This window comes from Rattus norvegicus, chromosome 12 (assembly GCF_036323735.1).
Source record: "Rattus norvegicus strain BN/NHsdMcwi chromosome 12, GRCr8, whole genome shotgun sequence".
NCBI classification, from domain to species: domain Eukaryota; kingdom Metazoa; phylum Chordata; class Mammalia; order Rodentia; family Muridae; genus Rattus; species Rattus norvegicus.
Genome location: NC_086030.1, coordinates 50,939,224 through 50,961,096, shown reverse-complemented (window position 1 = coordinate 50,961,096; position 21,873 = coordinate 50,939,224). Strand labels below are relative to the sequence as shown.

General features: G+C 45.6%; 1 protein-coding gene and 1 long non-coding RNA gene across 5 annotated transcripts in view; one reads left to right on the top strand and one right to left on the bottom strand.

Moving 5' to 3' along the window:
- The window catches only part of LOC134481214 (uncharacterized), a 75,857-nt gene extending 73,026 nt beyond the window's left edge, over positions 1–2,831 (bottom strand). Inside the window, exon 1 of the long non-coding RNA XR_010056621.1 lies at positions 2,624–2,831. This is a non-coding gene — a long non-coding RNA (uncharacterized LOC134481214). The remainder of the gene's footprint in view (positions 1–2,623) is intronic.
- Positions 2,832–2,903: 72 nt separating this feature from the next.
- Positions 2,904–21,873, top strand: part of Pitpnb (phosphatidylinositol transfer protein, beta) — a 49,054-nt gene continuing 30,084 nt past the window's right edge. Inside the window, exons 1-7 of one of the 4 annotated variants that reach the window (XM_006249522.5) lie at positions 2,904–3,029; positions 7,104–7,134; positions 9,492–9,637; positions 17,088–17,179; positions 17,728–17,735; positions 18,502–18,576; positions 20,139–20,222. In XM_006249522.5, coding sequence (XP_006249584.1) covers positions 3,010–3,029; positions 7,104–7,134; positions 9,492–9,637; positions 17,088–17,179; positions 17,728–17,735; positions 18,502–18,576; positions 20,139–20,222 — 456 coding nt within the window. In that variant the 5' untranslated portion in view covers positions 2,904–3,009. Of the gene's footprint in view, positions 3,030–7,103; positions 7,135–9,491; positions 9,638–17,087; positions 18,577–20,138; positions 20,223–21,873 lie in introns of those variants that run through there. The other 3 variants (NM_053742.2, XM_063270992.1, XM_063270991.1) reach the window with 3 other exon arrangements.

Genomic DNA, 21,873 nt, shown 5'->3' with positions numbered 1-21,873 from the left:
CTGAGCAACTGTTCTTGTGTATTTATTCTATCGGTTCCATTCCTCTAGGGAATCCCTACAAATACAGTAACCAGCTGCTGTCTAATTGGAAAAAGGCCCAATTAACAGGAAGGACATGATGCTAGTTCTGAAAACGCAGCCAACTACATGTGGCTAGGGAAGCCACGGATCTCAGAGAAGCTACAACTGCCACTTTACCTGCAGAATCCCTACCTGCATTCTAAGTATTTGCCCTAATACCAGCCCGTAAGAGTGTATCTCAGTCCTCATCAAAGATCCTTTTTTGCAGCAGCAGGAGACCACTGCAGAAAGCCACAGTGGTCAAAATGCACAGGGCACTGACATGGGGAGCCCAAACCCGGCTGATACATCTACAACACAATCCTTGCAAGATTCTTTACTTCAGGTATCTTGAAGTCAATGAGCCAGGATTCAGGCCCAGGTCTTCAACCCCATTAATACTCAGGGAACAAGACAGAAGAGGGGGTGGGAGTATTGCAAGAGCCAGGAAGTTAGCCTTCCCCTAAATCTCAACATGGCTTCCTTAACAAGACTGGAACAATGCCAAAGACATTTGACATCCCAAGGTAGATGGAAAAAAATCTTACCCCCACTCCTAGATTAAGATCTATGGGCAAGTAACAACTGGACTCCAGACAGAAGCAAACAGAGAATTAGCCTTCCCTAGGGATGAGCCCCCTGACTGGTTATCTAATACTGAGTGGTCAGCCCTAGAAACTTATACATGTAGACAACACTGAATGGACTCACAAGTTGTATGTATTGTATGTATACGTATACGTTTGTATTTGGTTTTTCGAGACAGGGTCTCTGTGTAGACCAGGCTGGCACTGAACTCAGAGGTGGGCCTGCCTCTACCTCCCAAGTGCTGGGATTAAGGGCATGCACCACCATGCCGCCTGCTATGTTTTGTATTTACATGCTCATTCATTTATATGTATTTGCAATAATAATGATAAAAGAAGGCCTTCAGTTTGCGGGGGGGGGGGAAAGAATGTGGTCAGACATGGGAGGGGAAGGGAGAGAAGAAATTCTCAAAGAATAAACAAAATCATTACTTAATAATAAAAAAGTTACATGTATGGTCTCCTGGAACTGGAGTTACAGGTGGCTTTGAGCCACCTGATAACCTGATAGTAGGTAGGTCCTGGTCTTCTGGAAGAGCAGTAAGTAGTTTTATCTCTCTAGTCCCCAATTTGGCTTCACATTTTAATTTACCATTGCTGATTCCTGCAAGTTTTTATATGGTTACCATTCAAAAGCCATCGATTACCACGTGATATATTACATAGGTGCTTCATGTAACTTTGACTTTTTTGTGGTGTTGAAGACTGAACTCACTGCTAGCACATTAGGCAAGTACTCTATAAACTGAGCTTTATCTCCAGCCCCTTCTTACCTTTCATTCTCTAAATAGTCACCTATTTTTGGTTGTATAAATTAAGTCTCTGCAAGATTCTTTACTCCAGGTATCTTGAAAGTCAACCAGCCAGGATTCAGGCCCAGGTCTTCAACTCCAATGTCCAACCTAGTTTCTCAAATTGGGACAACTGACCTATTCTCTGATAATCTAACAAAATTAAAGAATGCTTGGGACTGGGGTTGGAGAGATGGCTGGCTCAGCAGTTAAGAGCACTGGTGGTTCTTCCAGAGGATCTGGGTTCAATTTCCAGCACCCACATGGCAACTCACAACCCTTTGAAACTCCAGTACCAGGGGATCTGTCTCACCCAGGTATACAGGCAGGCAAAGAGAAATAAATCACTTAAAACACACACACACACACACACACACACACACACACACACACACACCAAGAGAACGCTGGGACTATTTCTAGTTTTCATGAAAATAATTTCAAGATCATCTGAGGAGGGAAAAAATATGGTCTGACACAAAGTACAGAGTAAGCAAATTTAAGCTAAAATGCCCGTTGACATGAAACTATGCCTATAATTTCTGCAGTTCACTAGTTCCCTAGAAACCCCACTAAAGGTCATTGGATGCTAAGTTATGAATTTCACGGATGGAGGAAGCAGAGTGAAAGACTGTGTCCAAGAGTAGTACTTAAGAAGTGACTGTTTCAAAATTGTTTTATCAGAGTTGTTACATCAAGTAGTGCTTAAAGCCCGTGTTGGACGGATTTTTGATTAGTCTTAGTAAAATTTAACTTTCATTCACCCTGTAATGAGGTCTTTGCCCTGAGAGCACATAATGATGAAACCAATGCCCAAGGGCAGGTAGAATTCGCCTAATCCAACTGGGTCTGGGTCTCTCTGTCATGCGAAAGTTGCATTTGTTGAGGACTGAACGTTTTGGACAGGGGCTGAGCTGTTGAGAACACTGGGGTTCTGGCAGAGGACCCAGGTTTGGTTCCCGGCACCCACAAGGCATTTCACAACAGTCTGCATCTCCAGTTCCACGTGATCCAGAGCCTCAGTAGGCATCAGACAAGCATAGAGCAGACACAACACAGGCCAACCAGACGTACCCTTAAAAAGGTTAGCTAGGACAAGGGGCGAACACATCAGGGTTGAAACACTGGTCTGGGTTTCTAGAACACGCCCCTGCTAAACCTGAGGCGCGTCGCCGGCTTCCACACCTGTGTGAGCATGATGTCGTTTAGGGCCCCGACAGGAGAATTCACTCGAAAACGCAGTCTGCACAGTTGGCCTGAGAGACACAGGCTGGCGTGAGAACGTCGGGCGTGCTAGCCCCAGCACCCGCCGAGTGTACGCAGGCGCACTCCAAGCTTCAGGAGCGCGCCAAGGGGCCACGCAGCCGCAGTGGAGGTCTCGTGCGCCGAGAACGGGGCGTGGACTAGGCGGGGTTAGCCCCCAGGCGCGCTGACGCAATGGCCCGCGGCGGAAGGGTGCGGACGCGCAGGCGCGCTCGGGGCTCGGACGATTGAGAGGCGGGGCTGCGCATGCGTGTTGAGAGGCCCGGCGGTGGCGGCTGGCGGCGGCAGCTGTGAGGGCTTCCCGGAAGATGGTGCTGATTAAGGAATTGTGAGTGGGTCGGTGGGCTCGAGCGAGGCTCCGGGTTGCGGGCTGGGGAGGATCGGTGGGCTCAGCGTGGAGGGCGCTCCGGGGTCTTCGTAGGCTCCCTCTTTGAGCCTCAAGGCCCTGTGCGGCGCCGCCGCCCTCTGCAGTCAGCCCCAGACTCGGCGGTGCGGCTGGGGCTCCCGGGGGAGCCGGGAATGCCGGGCGAGGTGTCGCCCTCTAATTCGAGCCTGACCCCCCCGCAGGCTCAGTGAACCCTACTGTAGACCATCCCCCAGGGGTCGATCTCAGATCCCTCACCTCTAGGCTACACCGGCCCCACCTGCTTCACGGGGTTCGGTGCGGCGTTAAACACATGGTGTTTAACATGGCAAATGAAGACTTTTCCCAGGTGCATCGGACTGGCCCCCATCATTTTGTTGAAAAGTTGTGGCTCTCCCCTCTTCTTAGAGCCATGAACACCACAGGAAACCATGGTGGCGGGGAATGTTCGGCTGTCATACCTGAGTCGGTGTCCCTTGTGCAATTTCAAGTGTGACCCATTTTGTTGTTGTTCTTCCCCAGCCCTAATTTCTTTTCAGATTCTTAAAAGAAGAAAAAAGAGGCCCTAAGTTAGCTGTCTAGATCGTGTCTGTATTAATATCAACCCTGTAAAAATCGTAGAAATCACTTACAAGATTCCTCTACTTAACATTGCCCAGATTCTATTTTCTGCTCATATGTAATTTTTCTTCTTGCCCATTTCATCACGACAAGACCCCTTGCTGTTCCTCTGTTGCTCTGTATGTAGGCTTAGGCTTTCCTTCTCTTTCCGCTGACTCGGATGCTCTCCTCCACCCCCCCCCCACCCCAATCAAATCAGTGGCTCATCTTCCAGGGCTTGGGAAGTGTGTATTTTTTGTCTTTCTGAGTGTTCTCCCAACATCACTCACTATACTATACTCACTCTGATACCTCCAGCTTTTGGAGCACTCTTTAGTGCTTAGCAGATACTCAGCAAACATTTGGCGTTTTAAAAGATGATTTGCCTATTTTTGTCTGTATAAGTGTTTGCATGTGTACTGCATTCATACAGTGCTCTTGGGGGGAATAAGAGGGCACTGGGTCCCCAGGAACTAGAGTAGCCACCATGAGCCACTGTGCAGGCACTGGAAACCGAACCCAGTTTACTCAAAGAGCAGAAAGCCCTCTTAGCTACTGAGCCATTTTTCCAGCCCTTCAGCAGACACTTGTGAAGTGACTTGATGATTATTCCTTTTTACTTTTAGGAAAAGAATTTTAAGTTATATTTGTATGGTGTGTGTGTGCGCGCGCGCACGTGTGTGCTCCCATCATGCCTTTGCCTGCTGGGCCATCTCTGACTTGAAATTTTACTACTTTTTTGTTAGTGACAGGGAGTCTGGAAAAAAGGCATCCCTTTGCAGTCTTCACAGAGCAAAGATTTACGTTTAAAGCATAATCAAAGTACCAAGTTTTGAGCTTATGAAAACTTTTAACAATGTATCCTGGGAGCATCACCTAGTTTATAATTCTGCTGGCAGATATTAAAACAGGAGAATATGAGATAGACGGAAATATGAGATGCCAAGCTAGACAGCAAGAGAGATGCTGCACTGACTGAGAATAAGGCATTTAGTGTTTCCTAATTTATTAGTTACTTCCTGTCTTCAAACCGCCAATTAACTCTTTAAGAATTATTTATTCACTTTGCGTATATGAGTACACTGTGGCTGCTTTCAGACACACCAGAAGAGGGCATCAGATCTCATTACAGATGGTTGTTGACTACCATATGGGTGCTGGTACTTGAACCCAGGACCTTTTAGGAAGAGCAGTCATTGCCCTTAACCACTGAGCCATCTCTCCAGCTGGTCCATTAACTCTTGAGTAGCCCTCTTTGACAGTGTGTGTACCTCAGTACAGATGCCCATGGAGGCCAGAGGCACTGGAGCCAGTTGGTGCTGGTGTTAGAGATGATTGGGAGTTGCTTAGCGTGGGTGCTTGAAATTGATCTGAGGCTCTCCGCACGAGCAACACCTCTGCTATCTGCTATCTCTCCAGGCCTGTGTTTTGCCTACCTTTACTTTATGAGCTAAGTTAGCAAGTGGTGTGTCTAACATCTAACTGTTTTCATCAAAACCTTTCTCCTTAAGAGAAAGACAGTTTACTGTTACTGTGTTTATGTCCCACACAGTGAGTGCTCAGAGCTCTACATGGTGTGACCGCTGTAAAGTGAAGTGATCCCTGCAGTCAGCTCCATTCACAAAGTGAACAGGTGGTTCCCACGTGCGAAAGTGAAAACTGTGGCAGATGTTGGATGTCTTAGAAGAACATCTATTTTTTTTTTTTAATTAAGGAGTTAAAAATAGCTTTCAGGACCAAATGTGGTGACACATGCCTTTAATACCAGCACTGAGAGAGGAGGGTCTCTGCAGGTTCCAGGGCAGCCGGGGCCACCTAGAGGAAATGACTTTCAGGGTAGGCTTGTCCCATCTGTCACAAAGCAATGGATGAAGTTGTCATTAGTGTAAGAGTCTTGGTTTTAAAGCGCTCATTGAGTGGTCCTGGTCTTTAGATCACTGTTAAACAGGATGATTGTGACCTATAGAGGGAAGGGAGTAGCAGGAAACCTATTTTATAAAAATAAGGGATTTCCTTGTGAAAAACCTGGAGGTAAGAAATGATGCTCTGATGGAAACAACACAGCTGTAAACTTCAAGTCCTCCTCGTGTGCTGTGCTGTAGTAAAATGGATCTCTAAAGATAGCCTTTGCTGTGTTCACTAGCACATGCTTGGGCAGGAGTGAGCACAGATCCTCCTTATGCTGGCCCTACCTTGGGAAAGAGTATGTTATTTATAATGTCCATAGCCATCTCCTGAAAAGAAGTCACTGCTTACTCCAAAGATACCTTTACTTTTGTCTCACACAACTCGAATAATAAGTTTGTAGAGGAACTTCTCTGAAAAGATTGATTTACGATCTTCAGAACATGTTTTTATTCTGAGAGACACATTGTCTTAGGGTTTCTATTCCTGCACAAAACATCATGACCAAGAAGCAAGCTAGGGAGGAAAGGGTTTATTCAGCTCACACTTCGACATTGCTGTTCATCATGGAAGGAAGTCAGGGCAGGAACCTGGAGGCAGGAGCTGATGCAGAGGCCACGGAGGGGTGCTGCTTACTGTCTTGCTTTCTTATAGAACCCAGGGATGGCCCCACCCACAGTGGGCCCTTGCCCCCCCTTGTTCACTAACTGAGAAAATGCCTTACAGCTGGCTCTCATGGAGACATTTTCTCAAGGGAGACTTCTTTCTTTGTGATAACTCCAACTGTGTCAATTGACACTCAACACCAACCAGTATAGTCAAAAATAAAATATGCACAGGGTTAGAGAGATAGCTCAGTGACTAAGAGTACTACTGACTGTTCTCTTAGAGGACCCATATCGGGTGCTTTCAACCTCCTGCCCTACTGTGCCAGAGACCCATGTCTTCTTCTGGCTTTCTTGGAGATCACTCATACACATAAAAGCAAATCTTTAAAATGTACATCACACATAGTGAATGAAACTATACTAAAGATCTCATGAGAGTGTTCTGACCAGAGAGCTGCAGATAATGAACTTGTTCATGCTTGCTTACCCTGCACAGGAGTCAAGTCTCTGCATCTCAAGCCCCTGGCAGTGAAGTGGGTGGCCCTCCAGGTTCAACACTGGCAGTCTTATAGTGGAGACCCTCAAGGTCTTAGACTCATAAACACCCACTCCTATAAATGGCTTTCTTGTCCACTGTGTCACTAGATTTAAAGTTCCATTGTCTAGGGCTGGAGAGATGGCTCAGAGGTTAAGAGCACCCGACTGCTCTTCCAGAGGTCCTGAGTTCAATTCCCAGCAACCACATGGTGGCTCACAACCATCTGTAAAGAGATCCGATGCCCTCTTCTGGTGTATCTGAAGGCAGTTACAGTGTACTTATATATAATAAATAAATCTTTAAAAAAAAAAAGTTCCATTGTCTAGAGATCTTGTTCTAAAGCCATATCAATATGTAACGTATATATGTATTTTTTTTCCTTTTCAGCCGTGTAGTTTTGCCGTGTTCTGTTCAAGAGGTAAGTAGTTTTGCTTCTTCAAATTCTATTGGTGTTATTTACTGATATGCTAGTCTATGCTGTTTTATAATACATATTTGATTTGTCTTCTCTTTTGATGCAGTCCAGGGATCTGGGCCCAGGGCCTCAAAAGCATTAGGCAAGCAGTCTACCCAAGAGCTCAACTCTCAGCCTTCATTTCCTTTTTATTCTAGCTTATGTGACAGAATGAACTGTGACAGATGATTGCAAATAGATTTCTGTTATATTGTCTTACTTGGAAGGGTCTATAGAAAGAGTGTAACAAGTGTAGAAACTCTTCAACACTGTCCTAGGAAAATGAGGTTCCAGCCTCCATGTCAGTGAGAAAGCTCGCTGCTGAGGGAAGACCTGATCTCCTTGAGTGCTGGACATTTGTCTTTTCCACAGAGCTTGCTTTTCTGTTAACACAGTTCACCCTACCTGGGCAGGGTGAGTTAAGCCTCTGTCTTGCCTGTGGTAACACTTGAGCTCTTCTGGTGGCAGCAACCTCACTACCCTTGAGACCTGTTAGACTGTAACAGATCATGGAGTTAAACATTCCCAGCACATCCGTTTGTGCTAGTGTGATGTGACCTCATGACTTTGCACGGCTGGCCTCGTGGCTACGTACAGCAGAGTTACTTCTCTGCACTGAAATGGTATTCCAGATGTGATCTTACCTTCAGCTGACAGCATGTTTATGACCTTGATCACGTGGTGGAGAACCTACACCCTGCAGTCACTCCTGGCAGCCAGCATGGAGGACAAATCAGAGAGGCTGAGAAATCGAGCACCAGGGCCCTTCTGGCCTGGAGCGTCCAAGTTCCTTAGTTGACAGTGGAGTTTAAGTGAGAGAATTAGAAGTTGGACAAAACAAACTGATAAGCTAAGGCGTGACAGAAAGCAGCAGGAGAAAGCGGAGCTGAGGAAGAGCAGCAGCAGCTCTTCTCAGAGTGACCCCAGTGCAGCCTTGTGCTGTCTTGAGTAGAGCTGGGATTTCCCCAGGGCACACAGCATGGCTGCATCAGGCCAGGCCTGCTCTTTATTTGCACAATTGATTATTTGAACCCAGAGGTGGAACCTGATGTTTATTTTTGCAGGTGCCTTGGAAGTTGGGGGTGGGGACTAGCTGAGGGAAACAACTTGTTGAAATCACCCAAGACTGAGTTACTTCTCAAACCGCACCAGTAAGAAGACCTAGTATCTTCTTCAGGTTAACAGCTCTTTAATCTTGGGGAGTCCAGTCATTTGATTTCTTCATGTATTTTTGTTAGACCAAATTTGTCCTCTGTTTTAAAGACATTTTAATCTGGTTTTGAAGCATTTAAGAATTGTGGCATTAGACTAACTCAAATAGCATGTTGGAAAACTGATCTTAAGTAGATACTGTGAGCACTTACGAAATTTGTTTAGGTATAGACTTCCAAATTGAGCGATGCTGTGTGTGTGTGTGTGTGTGTGTGTGTGTGTGTAAGGGGTTGGGGGAGGAAAGGAGACTATTAAGTTAACTAGCATGATACTGTTGCATCCATGAGCTTTTTAGATAGAATATTTTCTGGGATTATGACAAAGCTTTTATTCTCTCAATTAAAATTTTAGCTTTGAATTATGAGTTTTTAGAGATAAAATTTTGTGCCTTTTCTTTGAAAACAAGATTATAAAGAAGAAAAATGCTTCTTCAGGCTGACAGTCAAATTATAGATTGGCAATAGTCTCATGGTTGGTCCCTAGAACAAGCAGGGCCATTGGAGCCTCAGTTTGTTCCTTGTGGTGACAATGCCACAGTTTGGTACTGCTGACTCACGGGAACTGCCCTACCACTGAGAGCTCTGGTTCCCTATGAAATAGGAACGACTGGGCACTCACCAGCCTTTCGTGCTAATACTTAATGCTTATATTTCCAGAAAGTTTGTGTTCATTGGAGAATTTTATTAGAAGCTCTGATCTTGGATACCAGCACTCTGTCTTCGCTGTGCTAAAAGCTCTGGAGGTTTTCCCTAGCATATTTCGGTACTGAGAATGGAGAGCTAGCTGTTGCCCTGCCTTAAGGTTACACTCTTAAGACATAAGAGAAATAAAAATGTCTCAGAGTACAAATTCATCATTCAGAAGTTAAACTAAGTGCTGGCATTTTCCTGATACATTATTTTACAAATAAAATGTTAGTGACTATCTTGTTTGTGAACACTGGAAATCCTGTGATCATCCAGCATTTGTCACTTGAGTTCTGTTTTCATGTAGAACATGTACTGAATGGTTTGTGTGGAGTTTTCTGTATCATCTTTGTTATGGTTTTAGCATGGGAAATTTCTGCAGCTTCTATTGACTTAGTAAAACTCTGCTCTTTGGAATTTCAGTATCAGGTTGGACAGCTTTACTCTGTTGCAGAAGCGAGTAAGAATGAAACTGGTGGTGGAGAAGGAATCGAAGTCTTGAAGAATGAACCTTATGAAAATGATGGCGAGAAGGGACAGTACACACACAAAATCTACCACCTGAAGAGGCAAGTGGGCTCCACCTTGGCCTGCACATCTGTCTGTCTGGGCGTCTCCTTATCAGTAGGCCCCATGAACTGTAATATTCCATGACCATGTGTTATGCTTTGTTGTGGGCCCCCTTGTTTTTATACTAAATTATGAAAGCAATACGTCTGCCTGTAACAGAAGTTCAAACACTAGGGAAGACTATAAAATTAAACCTTCATCCTCAGTCTGGAGAGGGTGGTTAGCAGTCAGGTTCTGCCACTCTTGCAGAGGGCCCAGGTTTGGTTCCTAGCGCCCACATAGAGCTCATTATCTCTCAACAGGATCTAGCACCACAGATATCAGGTACTTCTCACCACTATGAGTACCAGGCATGCGTGTAGTATGTGCACACATGCACACTTGAAATACTTCAAGGGTTATCCTTCCAGGTCCTAGCTCACTCGTGTTTTTATTTGATATCTGTAGGAGTCTTTTTTTTTTTTTTAAATGTCTGTGTGGGAGCCTCAGCTCCTGTGCTCAGGACGAAGGTTCCCTCTGAGATAGGCTCCTATTGACCTGGAGCTTACTAGCTACACCAGACTGACTGGCACTGGGATTGTGGGTGTAGGTCACTGAGCCCAGCACTTAGACGTGGTTTTGGGGATTGAACAAAAGGGCCTCGTGCTTACAAGACAAGAACTCTACCAATTGAGTAAACCCCGCAGCCTTGCCTGTTTTTTTTTTTTTCTTTAAGCCGAGTAAAATTTCCTGGTGTGCCTCTAGTTTACTTAATTGTTCTCTACAGGATAGGGAATGAAGAGCATTCACACATTTTGGGTCATTTATCGTTGAGTATGTTTTCGTGGCTATGGAACACTCTGACTTGTCCCAAGGGCCGTACTTTTTAGGACAAAGGGACTGCTGGAGAGCCACGGCCATTCAAACAATCTTCCACAGTTCCATACTATTGATTTTCCTCATTTTTCTGTTTGAAGTTTTGCTAGTCTCACAGGCAGATGGACCACACTTCCACTTGTGTTTCATTGTGGGGTGGCTGGATGCAGCTGCTGCTGGCTGCTGGTCGGGATCTGTGCCTGATGGTCCTCACACGCCAATGTTTATTTTTCCTTCTGTTTTGTTTGAGTTCGTTTGTGTGCTCTTTTTAAGCCTGACAGCCTTGTCTCTGATTTTCTGTAGATATTTTTAGTAAGAAATGCATTCTAGAGACTAGAGATGGCTCTGACTACCTCTTTGTGTGCTAAGCTTGGGAGGGCCTCCTGCTATAGATATAACTCTGACTTACGTTCCTGCAGTGTAGACGACTTCACATGATTAAGCTTAAACTTTATCATCATTTTCTTTTTTAAGGTCATATTTCCATGTATGTGTACGTGTGTGTTGTATGTCATAAGAGTGGAGTTGCCTTTGGAGGGTAGAAGAGGGTTGCAGACTATAGCGAACCGTCCTGTGTGTGTGCTGAACTTTGGCAAGCACTCTCAACCACTGAGCCATTTCTGCAGCCTCTTTTCCACTAAAAAATTTTATTTACCCATTTCTTGAATTTTACAAACAGCTAGAAGTTCTTTATTGAAAGCAGTGGACTCTTTCTGGGAGTTCTAAAATAAGCCAAAGGGTTTGATGTAGGAAATTCTGTATTGGTCTGTGAGGTCCTTTATAGATTAATATTCCAAATGTAAAAGCATTAGCTTGTTTCATTGCTGTGACAAAACTCCATGACCAAAACCAACTTGGTGAGGAAAGTGTTCGTTTGCCTTACAAGTCACAGCCCATCTTCAGGCAAGCCAGAGCAGGAACCTGGAGCTAGAACTGAGGCACAGACCATGGAGGAGCACCCACCACTCTCCCACCCGCTCCCATGGCTGCTCAGCCTGCCTTCTTAACTACCCAAGACCACCTGCCCAGGGTAGGTCTCCCTTCACCATCATTAATCAAGAAGATATCCTTACAAACTTGCCTGTAGGCCTTGGTTGAGGCCTTTTCTTAAAAGTTCTTTCCACCTGACTAGCTTGTATCAAGTTGACAAAAACCAACCTTTAAAAATGTGTAATATCTTTTTTAAAGATGTGTAACATCCTTTGTTTGAAACCTAAAGGTTCAGATAATGAAGAAACAGCACCTTATATAGAAAAGGTCTATTACTGGGTCATTAGGTATTCATACCGAGTTCCATGTTTTCAAAATCTAATCAAACAAGAAGCCTAGAAAGTCATTAAAATGTTAGAAATGTTGATCGTTTCCTGCTGAGATGTAGGTGGTTTCATTTTTATGGGAAAGGAGATTGCTAAAAGGGTTTTTGGAAACGTCTGATATAGGTAACCCTCCAGACAGTAGTAGTGACTCTTAGTTGAAGAGCTATAAATAGGTCCCTGCAGGTAACACTGTTGGTTAACAGCTTACTGGGACGTGGTTCATACTGCAGTGCAGGGTCCCTGCAGGCTCCACAGCACCCTTTCTGTGTACCGTCCTGAGGTAGGCAGTTTATGAGTTTCACACAGGAAGACAGATGCACCCTTGCTGTGGTCAGTAAATGACAGAGACTGGGTCAGAGTGTGAAGTGCAAGGCCTGAGGAACCCAGTCGGGAACCCACTGAGGTCCTCGAGAAGGAGCAGAAGGTGACCAAGGGGATGGTGGCGGCTGCTGGACTCTCGTGCTCATTCTTAGCAGGCCGTTCAAGCCCTGACTGAAGATGGTAGCTGTGAACAGAAACACAGGAGAGCAGGAAAGGAGAAAGGGAGAGAGGGCAGCATTGACGGGGCAAGATGAGAGTGACCAGACAGGGGCCCTGCTGCTGTTGCTGCTGGGGGACAAGGGCAAACTCTCCACCTTATTAGTGTCACACTGACTGCTGATTAGCCACCAGGTAGCTACATTACAGAGGGACACAGATCACTTAGCAACTAAGGCCGTCAGGGTCCACTTCCTTGAGGGCACTGTGTGAGCATTGTAGATGGTGCCCGCTGTCCCTGGAGCATCTTCAACTCTGCACCTAAGGAAGTAGCTGAATTTGCAAGGGTAGCATTTAACTATTTAAGCCAAGTTATGCACCCTGTCCCCACTTAACCATCAGTAGAATTGCACGTTTGGCTAAGACCACCAACACCTTACTTTACCAAATTTGTGAAATTCTGGGTTTCACTTGACCCAGAGTAACCAAAGTCCAGACCCCTTGGCTTACTGCTGATGGCCATTTGCAAATGAAGAACACCTGCTTTTGGTTTTGAGGTATTGATAAGGATGTTGGAATTTCCTTATCAATTCTATGGACTTTGCATATATACTACTGCATAAATAGTGTTCAAATCTTCTGTTTTGTTTCTTTGTTTTCTTGATTTTTTTTTTTTTTTTTTGTCGGATTCTCCGTGCAGCTCAGGCTCACACTTGTGATTCTCCTTCCCTGGCCTCTTGGGTTTGGGAACTGTAAGCTCTACTGCCCTGTCTCACCTTCCCTTACTGTACAGAACTCTGTGTGTTAGGACCCTATCAGAGGTGAGACACGGTTTCTCTGTGTAGTCCTGACTGTCCTGGGTAAATTTTTATTTTTTAAACAGTGCCTTTTGAAGCCAGAAAAATTTATTGTTTTATGAAGTTCCAATTCATTGGTTTATGCTTATCCCAAGTCACTGGTAGACTCCACCCTTCACCATTAAGTCCACTTGGAAATGATTTTGACGCCATCTGCCCACTCCCCCACTTGTGTTTAATTCACACACAGAGTCAGAGTAATCTTTTTTTTTTCTTTTCTTTTTTTTTTTTTTTTTGGAGCTGGGGACCGAACCTAGGGCCTTGCGCTTCCTAGGCAAGCGCTCTACCACTGAGCTAAATCCCCAACCCCGAGTCAGAGTAATCTTAAAGGTTGTGTTATTGTTCTCAAAGCTTTCAGCTGCTTCCAGATGACCAAGAATGAACCTCACACTCTAGCCTGTAGGCAAGCGGTCTGCCTAGTCTGTCTGCCCACAGCTCACCAGCCAGCCCTGTCTGCCGTGCTTTTCCATGCGGGAACTGTGGAGGCTTGGGCCTCACTGATCTGTGCTCACTCTCCTCTTCAGCACCATCCACACTTGTCCTGTGCTGAGCTGAGCTGAGCTGAGCTGAGCTGTGAGACAGGTCTGGGTTTGTCTTATGCTGCTCTTTCTGCTCCCAGCAAGGTGGTGGCAGTCTCCGAGCCACATGTGTGCTTTACTCTTCCTGTGACGGTTGCCTTCCCCAGGCTGGAGAGGCCAGAATGCTTCAGGTGTTCTGAAGGCACCTGCACCCACATGTGTGCGGACAAAAATCTTAGCGTTTTTGTTCTCCAGTTGCCCTGGCTGGGAACAGAGGGGTAACAGCCATCATTCCATTGTGACTGGATCTTAATAGGACCTCCTTTCAGTGTAGTAGGATAGAGCTCTGCACTTGACTTCGATCCCTAGGTCAGATACTCTAAAGTGGGAGGCGGGGCCTGCCTTCTGAAAGGAGCTTCATGCTGTGGGAGTGCTGGTCTTCATCAGATCTGCACGGGGTACCTTGATGTGAGGCCTGCTAAGAACAGCAGAAGGAATCACCATCCTTTGACTGCTTAGCGGAGGAGACAGCAGGAATGTCTCCTGTGTGCACCTTGAAGGCCTAGCTCCATGTTGTAATCTGTTTACTATCACTGCTTTTTCTCAGGCTCCTTAAACTCACAAGGTGATTTTCATTCGTCAAAGTGGCTTCTCAGAGAGGAAAAATGGTGGCCATGCAGCCAACCGCCTTGTTAAGAGTGTGGAAGATGCCCACTCATGAAGATCTCTCTTCTGAAAAGCTGGATTTGAATTAGTTTGTTTATTCCACATGCATATTTCTCCAGATTCAATCGTTACTGGACACATGAAGCCAGATTACTCTTGAGTGTTCTCATGCTGGTGCAGAAGGGTAGTAAGTTTGGAGCACCTAGCAAAGATGGGAATTTTATTAACTTGAGATTTTTTAAGAAGGAACTTAAGTGGTAGAATCAGTCTTGGAAATCTGATAGGGGACAGTTGAGATTCGGATAGAGAAATACTAAAAGTGGGCCTGGGGTGATGACGCAGGGGGTAATAGCACTTGCAGAATGAGGATCTAAGTTCAAATCCCCAAAACCCACGTAAAGACTGAATGTGGCTGTGCATACCTGTAATACCTCAGATGGGAAGATGACAGGGGCTTGCTGGCATCCAGTACAGCTCTGGGTTTGGTGACAGTGACGAGGTTGAGAGTCATTGGACAGAGCACTTGGCATCCTCTGGCCTTGAGTGCACACTGGGGAGTCAGCAGGTCTGATACTGGTTATAGGTAATTAGCTTTTCCCCCATTTGGCCGAATGGGATAAACTCTGTCTGATGTGATCTACAGGGGTCTTGTCAGCCCTTTTTTCTAAGTTGACTGACTGAACTACTGGCAAGTGTTTGCCATACTCTGGGATGAAACTCGAATCCTGTAGCTCGTTCTAATTACACAAAATAAAGAAACTTGGTTCTAGTTCTTCGAGCCTGGAGAAATGGCTCAGGAGTTAAGAGCACTGCCAGCAACTCAGAGGTCCTGAGTTCAATTCTTAGCAACCATGTGGTGGTTCACATCATCTGTAATGGGATCCGATGCCCTCTTTTGGCACGCGGGTGTACAGGCAAACAGAGTGCTCACATACATGACACTCACATACATGACAATTACAGTTTTTAAAGAGTAAGCACTCAGAATTGGCCATCGTTCATTGCCAATTTTGAAGGGCGTGAAGGCACATGGAAAATATGACTGTCCTAGGATTGCCACTTACTCTACTACTCAAAATACCTTTTCCCCTGTGATGTAACTGTCTGAGTAGTGAAACTTGCAAGCCATGTCCCCATGTCATGTCCTCTGGACCTAGCACTGGGGCTCCCCCGACCTGTGCTGCATAGCTTTCTGGTTGCTTTGTTTAGCCTCCTGCTCTGTACTGAGGGCTTGCTCCTGCCAGCTCCTCACTCACTGCAGTCAGAAATCCTCCCTGGCTCCCAAGCTTCCTTAACTTTGTTCTTTATCTTATTGAACAAATAAGCTTGAAGTTTGCTGTGATACAGAAAGGATATATAAAATTCTTGGAGTTGGGGGGAGGATACAACGTGGTGACTTACGTGATTTATTTTAGCGTCTTAATTACTAGACAACTCAGATGCTGAAACAGAACTTGCGTTGTAGAGTTGCTGCACTGTGCCCAGTGCTGGCCCAGGGTTGGAGGTTGGGGTTTGGGAGTTGAATTTAGTCTGTAAGGAGCTGCTCCTTACAGTTGTCTCTGCTCACAGCATGTGCAGCTCACTTGTATTTCTGTGTAAACTGCAAATGCCAGTCTTCCTACTTGTCAGTGACTGGTGTTTTCTGGTTGAGAGTAGATGCAGTTGCCTTTGGGGTTGCTGATGGATAGGAGTTTTCACAAGCTTGTGGCATCAGTCATATATTTAACCTTTTTCCTCTGATCACATTTGAGGTGGCTAGTGACAGCCATTTCTTGAATTTACAGAATTTCTTTCTTGTGGGGTTTTCAAGGCAAGGCTTTTCTGTGTATCTTTGGCTATCCTGGAACTCACTCTAGACCAGGTTGGCCTTGAACTCGAGATCTACCTGCCTCTCAAGTGCCAGGATTAAAGGTGTGAGTCACTATTGTCCCCTACCTGGCTTGCTCCCCACCCCCCACCCCCCACCCATTCTCTCTCTGTTCCTTCCTTTTCTTTCTTTCTGTAAGATAGGTCTGACTTACCTGCAACTCATTCATCCTGTCTAGCCTTGAACTCACAGATTCTGCCTCCCAATGCTGGGATTATAGGTGTGTGTACCGTGCCCAGCCATGCCCAGCGCTTTGTTTTTCTTAAATGAGACAGGCTTCACTCTAACCCCAGGCTCAGGAGATCTCCTTTCTCAGCCTCCTGAGTGCTGGTGTGACAGGCATGAGTCCCACCCTTGCTTTCCTAAAAGCATCTGATGTGGGTGTGCTTTACCTCTCCTACACATTGGTGCCGTTCTGAGGTCTGCTGTGTCACCGCATTATGTGACTGTTGTCTAGACACAGCCGTGTATTCATGGCATCCTTCTGGCAGGTGGACCTCAACTGTGTGAATGCCAGGGTTGTGGCAGTGTGCAGTGCGTGGACTAGCTTCACCTTAAGGGTCAGATTTGCCTGCTGACCTCACATGAACAGTGATGCACTGCACACACACACACACATGCGTGATTTTCTTTAAGAGGGTGGTAGTGACGCTTAGTGGTACAGGACTTGCCTACCATGTATAAAGCCATCTTCAGTTCTACCAAAACATAAATGAGCAGTGACCCCTTACATAGCTAACTTCCTTGATCACTTTTTAAACATTAATTTGCCACTTGATTGCTTTGGTGATGAAATGAACTGTTAGTGCCATGTAGCTTATCATGTGATGACATCTTGGATAGAAACAGAATTGATGATGCAGTTGAAGATACCCGTCTCTTTCTCCTCACAGCAAAGTCCCTGCGTTCGTGAGGATGATTGCTCCCGAGGGCTCCTTGGTGTTCCATGAGAAAGCCTGGAATGCTTACCCCTACTGCAGAACAAGTAAGCTGGCCCCACAGTATTGCACCCTGCCTTAGGATGAGGAGAGGGACACTACATGCCCCAGTCTCTCAGGCTTAGATCAAACAAACCTTCACTGCTTGGGTGATGGCCAGGGAGCCCCAGATTTTCCTCCCCAGACCTATGTGTACCCCTAGGTTCACTCCCAGATGTCAGCCATACGGTGGTCCAGCTAATGCCGGCTTTGGGGTGAACACATGCACTCAGAGGCGAGGCACTCTGGGAGGGAGTTGCAGATTTATTTGCCAAGCGAGTGTCGTAAATGCTGTCAGGCTATTGAGATGCTCTCACTGCATTATTTTAAATTAAGATAGAGTATTCTGCATACTGCCTTTGTACTTCACAACCTAAACTGAGGCTCTCTTGGTATGTGTCACTTGTGTAGAGACCATTTTGAAGACATAAGCTACTAAATGTTACATGTTTGGAATAGCTTAGTCCACCTGACTTAAGGTACTGGGATAGGCTGTCTTGACTCCTTCTAACTGAAGTTTTTCCTGTTTCGGTGCCGCCTCACCTCTCTGCCTCAGTTGTAACGGTGAGTAGTACACCCTCTTCTTTTAACTTTGCTTTTATATTTTGCTGATTCCCGACTGCTGCTGGCCTTTGCCTTGAACTCCCATTGCTTTACGGCCTCTCCCTTGTCCTCCCCTGCCACACCCACCTCAGATTTCCTGGACTCACAGCTCCCAGGTTTGTTCCACACTGCTTACTGTTTTTATTTTGCTTTTGCTACTTCCTCTAAATGTAGAATTGCTTAGCAAACCTCATGTTTGTTTCTGCCCCTGTGCTGCATGACAAGTGGGAGTGCTTGAAATATACAAAAGCATCATTTGCTGTACTCAGCAAGTTTTTAAAAATCAGGAGCTGGGGCTGGAAATTCAGCTTGACCATTAAGAGCTTAGGCTGCTCTTCCACAGGACACAGGTTTGGTTCCTAGAACCACAACCATCCTTAAATCAAGTTCCAGGGAATCTGATACTCTCTTCTGACTTCATAGGTACAAACACACCTGAGCCCATATACATGGATGTAGGCAATACACACACACACACACACACACACACACACACACACACACACACACACACAGAGAGAGACACAGACACACACACACAGAGACAGACACACACACAGACAGACACACACACACACACACACACACACACACACACACTCTAAAATGACATGGGGAACAGAGGCTAATGGCTCTGAGTTTGGAAAGAGATCCACACTGGGGTGCTGTGCTAAGGAGATTCCTACAGAACTGTGAAGGGTGGGTCACATTCTTGTGTTTTCTGCAGAATGAGTACATGAAAGATGACTTCTTCATCAAAATCGAAACATGGCACAAACCTGACTTGGGAACATTAGAAAATGTAAGTTTACACTCCAAAGGCTGGGGCATGGCTGCTTTGTAGAATGCGTGGTCAGCGTGCACAAGGCTCTGGCACCATCAGGATGGTCCCAGCTTTGCACTCAAGTGATGAAGGCTATGGAGATGGAAGTTGTTTTTATCAGCAGCTCTTGTTTGGAGCAAGGAGAAGGCTGCAGTCCATTCTTACCTGGTGTTTTAGATTGTTTCCGTGTGCTCACCAGAGCAGTTGTATTTAGCAGAATTGATTGCACTGATGTTTACTGCCACTTCACTTCTGGGCCAGAGTGATGTCAGGGAAATGACCAAAGGCAGGGATGGGTAGGTGCCTTGTTTACAGAGAATGTTTACAAGCTCCTGACCACATTATGATAAGGTAGCACACATTCAGACCTGGGCGTCAAGAACACCTGCCAAGACACTGGAAAGTAGCCAAGAAGGCTTCCTTCAGTGCCCTTACCCCGTGGTCTCAATGTGTCTGTGGACCTGGAGCACCAGCATCTAGAAGCCATAGACTCCATACGCTCAGGCTGCCCAACAGCCTGCCTTCTGCTGCACCCACATGGAGGGCCACTGCTCTCCAGAAGTGTGACTTAGTGAAGGGCTAAGTGATTTCTAGTTCAGCTGCTCTGCCGCTGTGCTGGTTCGTCAGTGGTTCCCATTCATGGAACCAAAATTCAAATGTGTGTACTTGTCAGCTGATCTTGTGACAGACCCTGTTTTTCATAGAAATTCTTTAAAACAATGGTCTAAGTGAAAGGATGTCTTAACTTCTGTGTGACTCACCCTGCCGTTCCCAGCGTTCAGATGGGCTTATCTACTGCTTTAAAACAGTTTACATGGTTTGAGAAATCACTGAGTAAGTAGTGTCAAGAAGTGAACACTGAAAACGAGCTGTAGAATAGGCAAATCCTTCTCTTTGGAGTGTTGTGGGGTGGTTTGAGACAGGGTTTTTCTGTGCGACCCTAGTTGTCCTGGAATTCACTCTGAAGACCAGACTGGCCTTGAACTCAGATCTGTTTGATGACCTCTGCTTCCCACGTGCTGGGATTAAAGACATGAGGCACTATCAGCCAGCTAAATCCTCCTTTTTAAAAGATCTTTAAAAGTAGTTTCTTTAGGAAGGGCTGGGGTACACATGAGTGTGGGTACCAGAGGAGGTCAGAGCCTCCCTTGTCCCCTGCAGCTATGGCCTAACTAGCATGAATGCTAGGAACTGAACTCTGATGCTCTCTATAAGAGCAGTTAGTGTTCCTAACCACTGAGCAGTCTCTGCAGCCCCTAATGTAGCTTTGAAAGTCTGGTTGTCATGTTGCCTTTGCTAGCATAGGATTTAAGGTTTACAAGCTTGTATCATTTGCAATAGACAGGGAAGATACATTTTGTTACATGAATGACCTATTAGTACTGCTATAAAGTAGCCCAGACATAGGTTTCATGTATACATCCACCCCTCACTAGGGAAGCTATAGAAAGAGTAAACGTTGTCCAGATGTCCTAAGGAATGGGTATGGAGTGTAGTACTTTCCTGATGATGAACACACTGACGTTTTCTGTTTCTCACAGGTTCACGGTTTAGATCCAAACACGTGGAAAACCGTTGAAATTGTCCACATAGACATTGCAGATCGAAGTCAGGTTGAACCAGCAGTGAGTACTACTTGATGGCATCTTGATGTCCCTTTCACAGCTCTCAGTTCTGTCTTCTATGTGGTCTGTGATTCTACACTGAAGAATGTATGGTCCTGGAGCTCAGGTCTGCTCTGGGCTACAGAGGCCCTGGAGGAAGAGAGTGGGTCTCTTCGGTGTTGTAGATGGGCCCTTTAAGAAAGGGGAGAATACCGTGCCTATGTTGGAGAGTGTTTGCTCAAGAAGTGTTTCTAAAAGTGTTCTGTTTTCTGCTTGGAGTCACACAGATTCCTTTTACTTCCCACGTAAGAGTAAGAAAGTAAACGTCTTTCTAACATGAGGTTTGTGAGCTCAGTTAAGGCTAGCCTGTTAGAAATGCTTTAACTGGGGCTAGGGATTTAGCTCAGTGGTTAGAGCGCTTGCCTAGGAAGTGCAAGGCCCTGGGTTCGGTCCCCAGCTCCGAAAAAAAGAACCAAAAAAAAAAAAAAAAAAAAAAAAAAAAAGAAATGCTTTAACCAGCTAGCAAGCTCTATTGACTTCGGGTTTTTTTTGCTTCTTAAATTTTGTGTGTGCGTTTGTGTGTGCATGTGTAAGCAGATTGCCACAGCACACATGGAGGTCAGAGGACTCGATGGACAAACAAAGCTGTCTTTAGAGTGCGTATCATGCCAGTTACCAGTTCTTAGTGCTGAAAACTTGCTTCTCTGAGGATGGAGTGATGTTAGGATCACAAGCCAGTAAGATGGGTATGAGATGGGACAGGGGTTACTGCACGCAGTAGGCAGTCTCTACTGCCCCATGTGAGCCCAGCAGCCCAGAGCCAAGTCTTACTACCTGCTTTGTAAAGAAGCACCTTTGAGTCTAGCCCAACTCTTTTAGATTTTTTTTTTAAAAATTTCTGTATATGAACACTGTTTGTATGCTTGCATGACAGAAGACAGCATCAGACTTAAGAAGGCATCAGATCCTGTTATAGATGGTTGTGAACCACCACGTGGTTGCTGAGAATTAAGCTCAGGACCTCTCCAGCCCCCTGTGCTAGGACTCTTGACTGGCAGTGCTCTCTGCCTTCATGGTTCTACAGTAAAACTACTTTCATGGTCTGGGTCATAGTCTCACAGATTTTTATTGATAGCCGTAGACCCTGTCATATCTGGTTACCTGTGTGAAGTCTTGCTCTGAACAGTCAAGTTGACTCAAATAAACATATTGATGGCAACTTGGAAAAAAGGAATTCATGAGCCTTCTGTAGGCAGTGGGACCCTCAGTTGAAGTTGTGTGTCTCCCCGACCCCATCTTACTTAACTGGCTGTAATATATTTATGTTGAACTGTGTAGGTCTTTATGCTGAGCTAGCAAGCTTGCTCTTTTCTTGCTGACTTTCCCTCTCTTTCTCAGAAACTTTTCAATCCTTCATGCACAGTTCCTGAGCACACACAGAGACCAGAGGGCATCAAGCATCTTAACTCCAACCTTACTCTCTCCCTGAACCCAGAGCATGGTTGGTTTATTTTGTCTGTGCAAGCCTCGGAGGTCCTGAAACCTCTTTCCACCCTCAGTGTTGGGATGGCAGGGTGTGTGAGACCACACTCAGCTTGCTGCATGAGTGTTAGAACCGAACTCGGTTTCCTGGTTGTCCTGCAAGCAGGTACAGACCTGTGTCCTCAGCTTG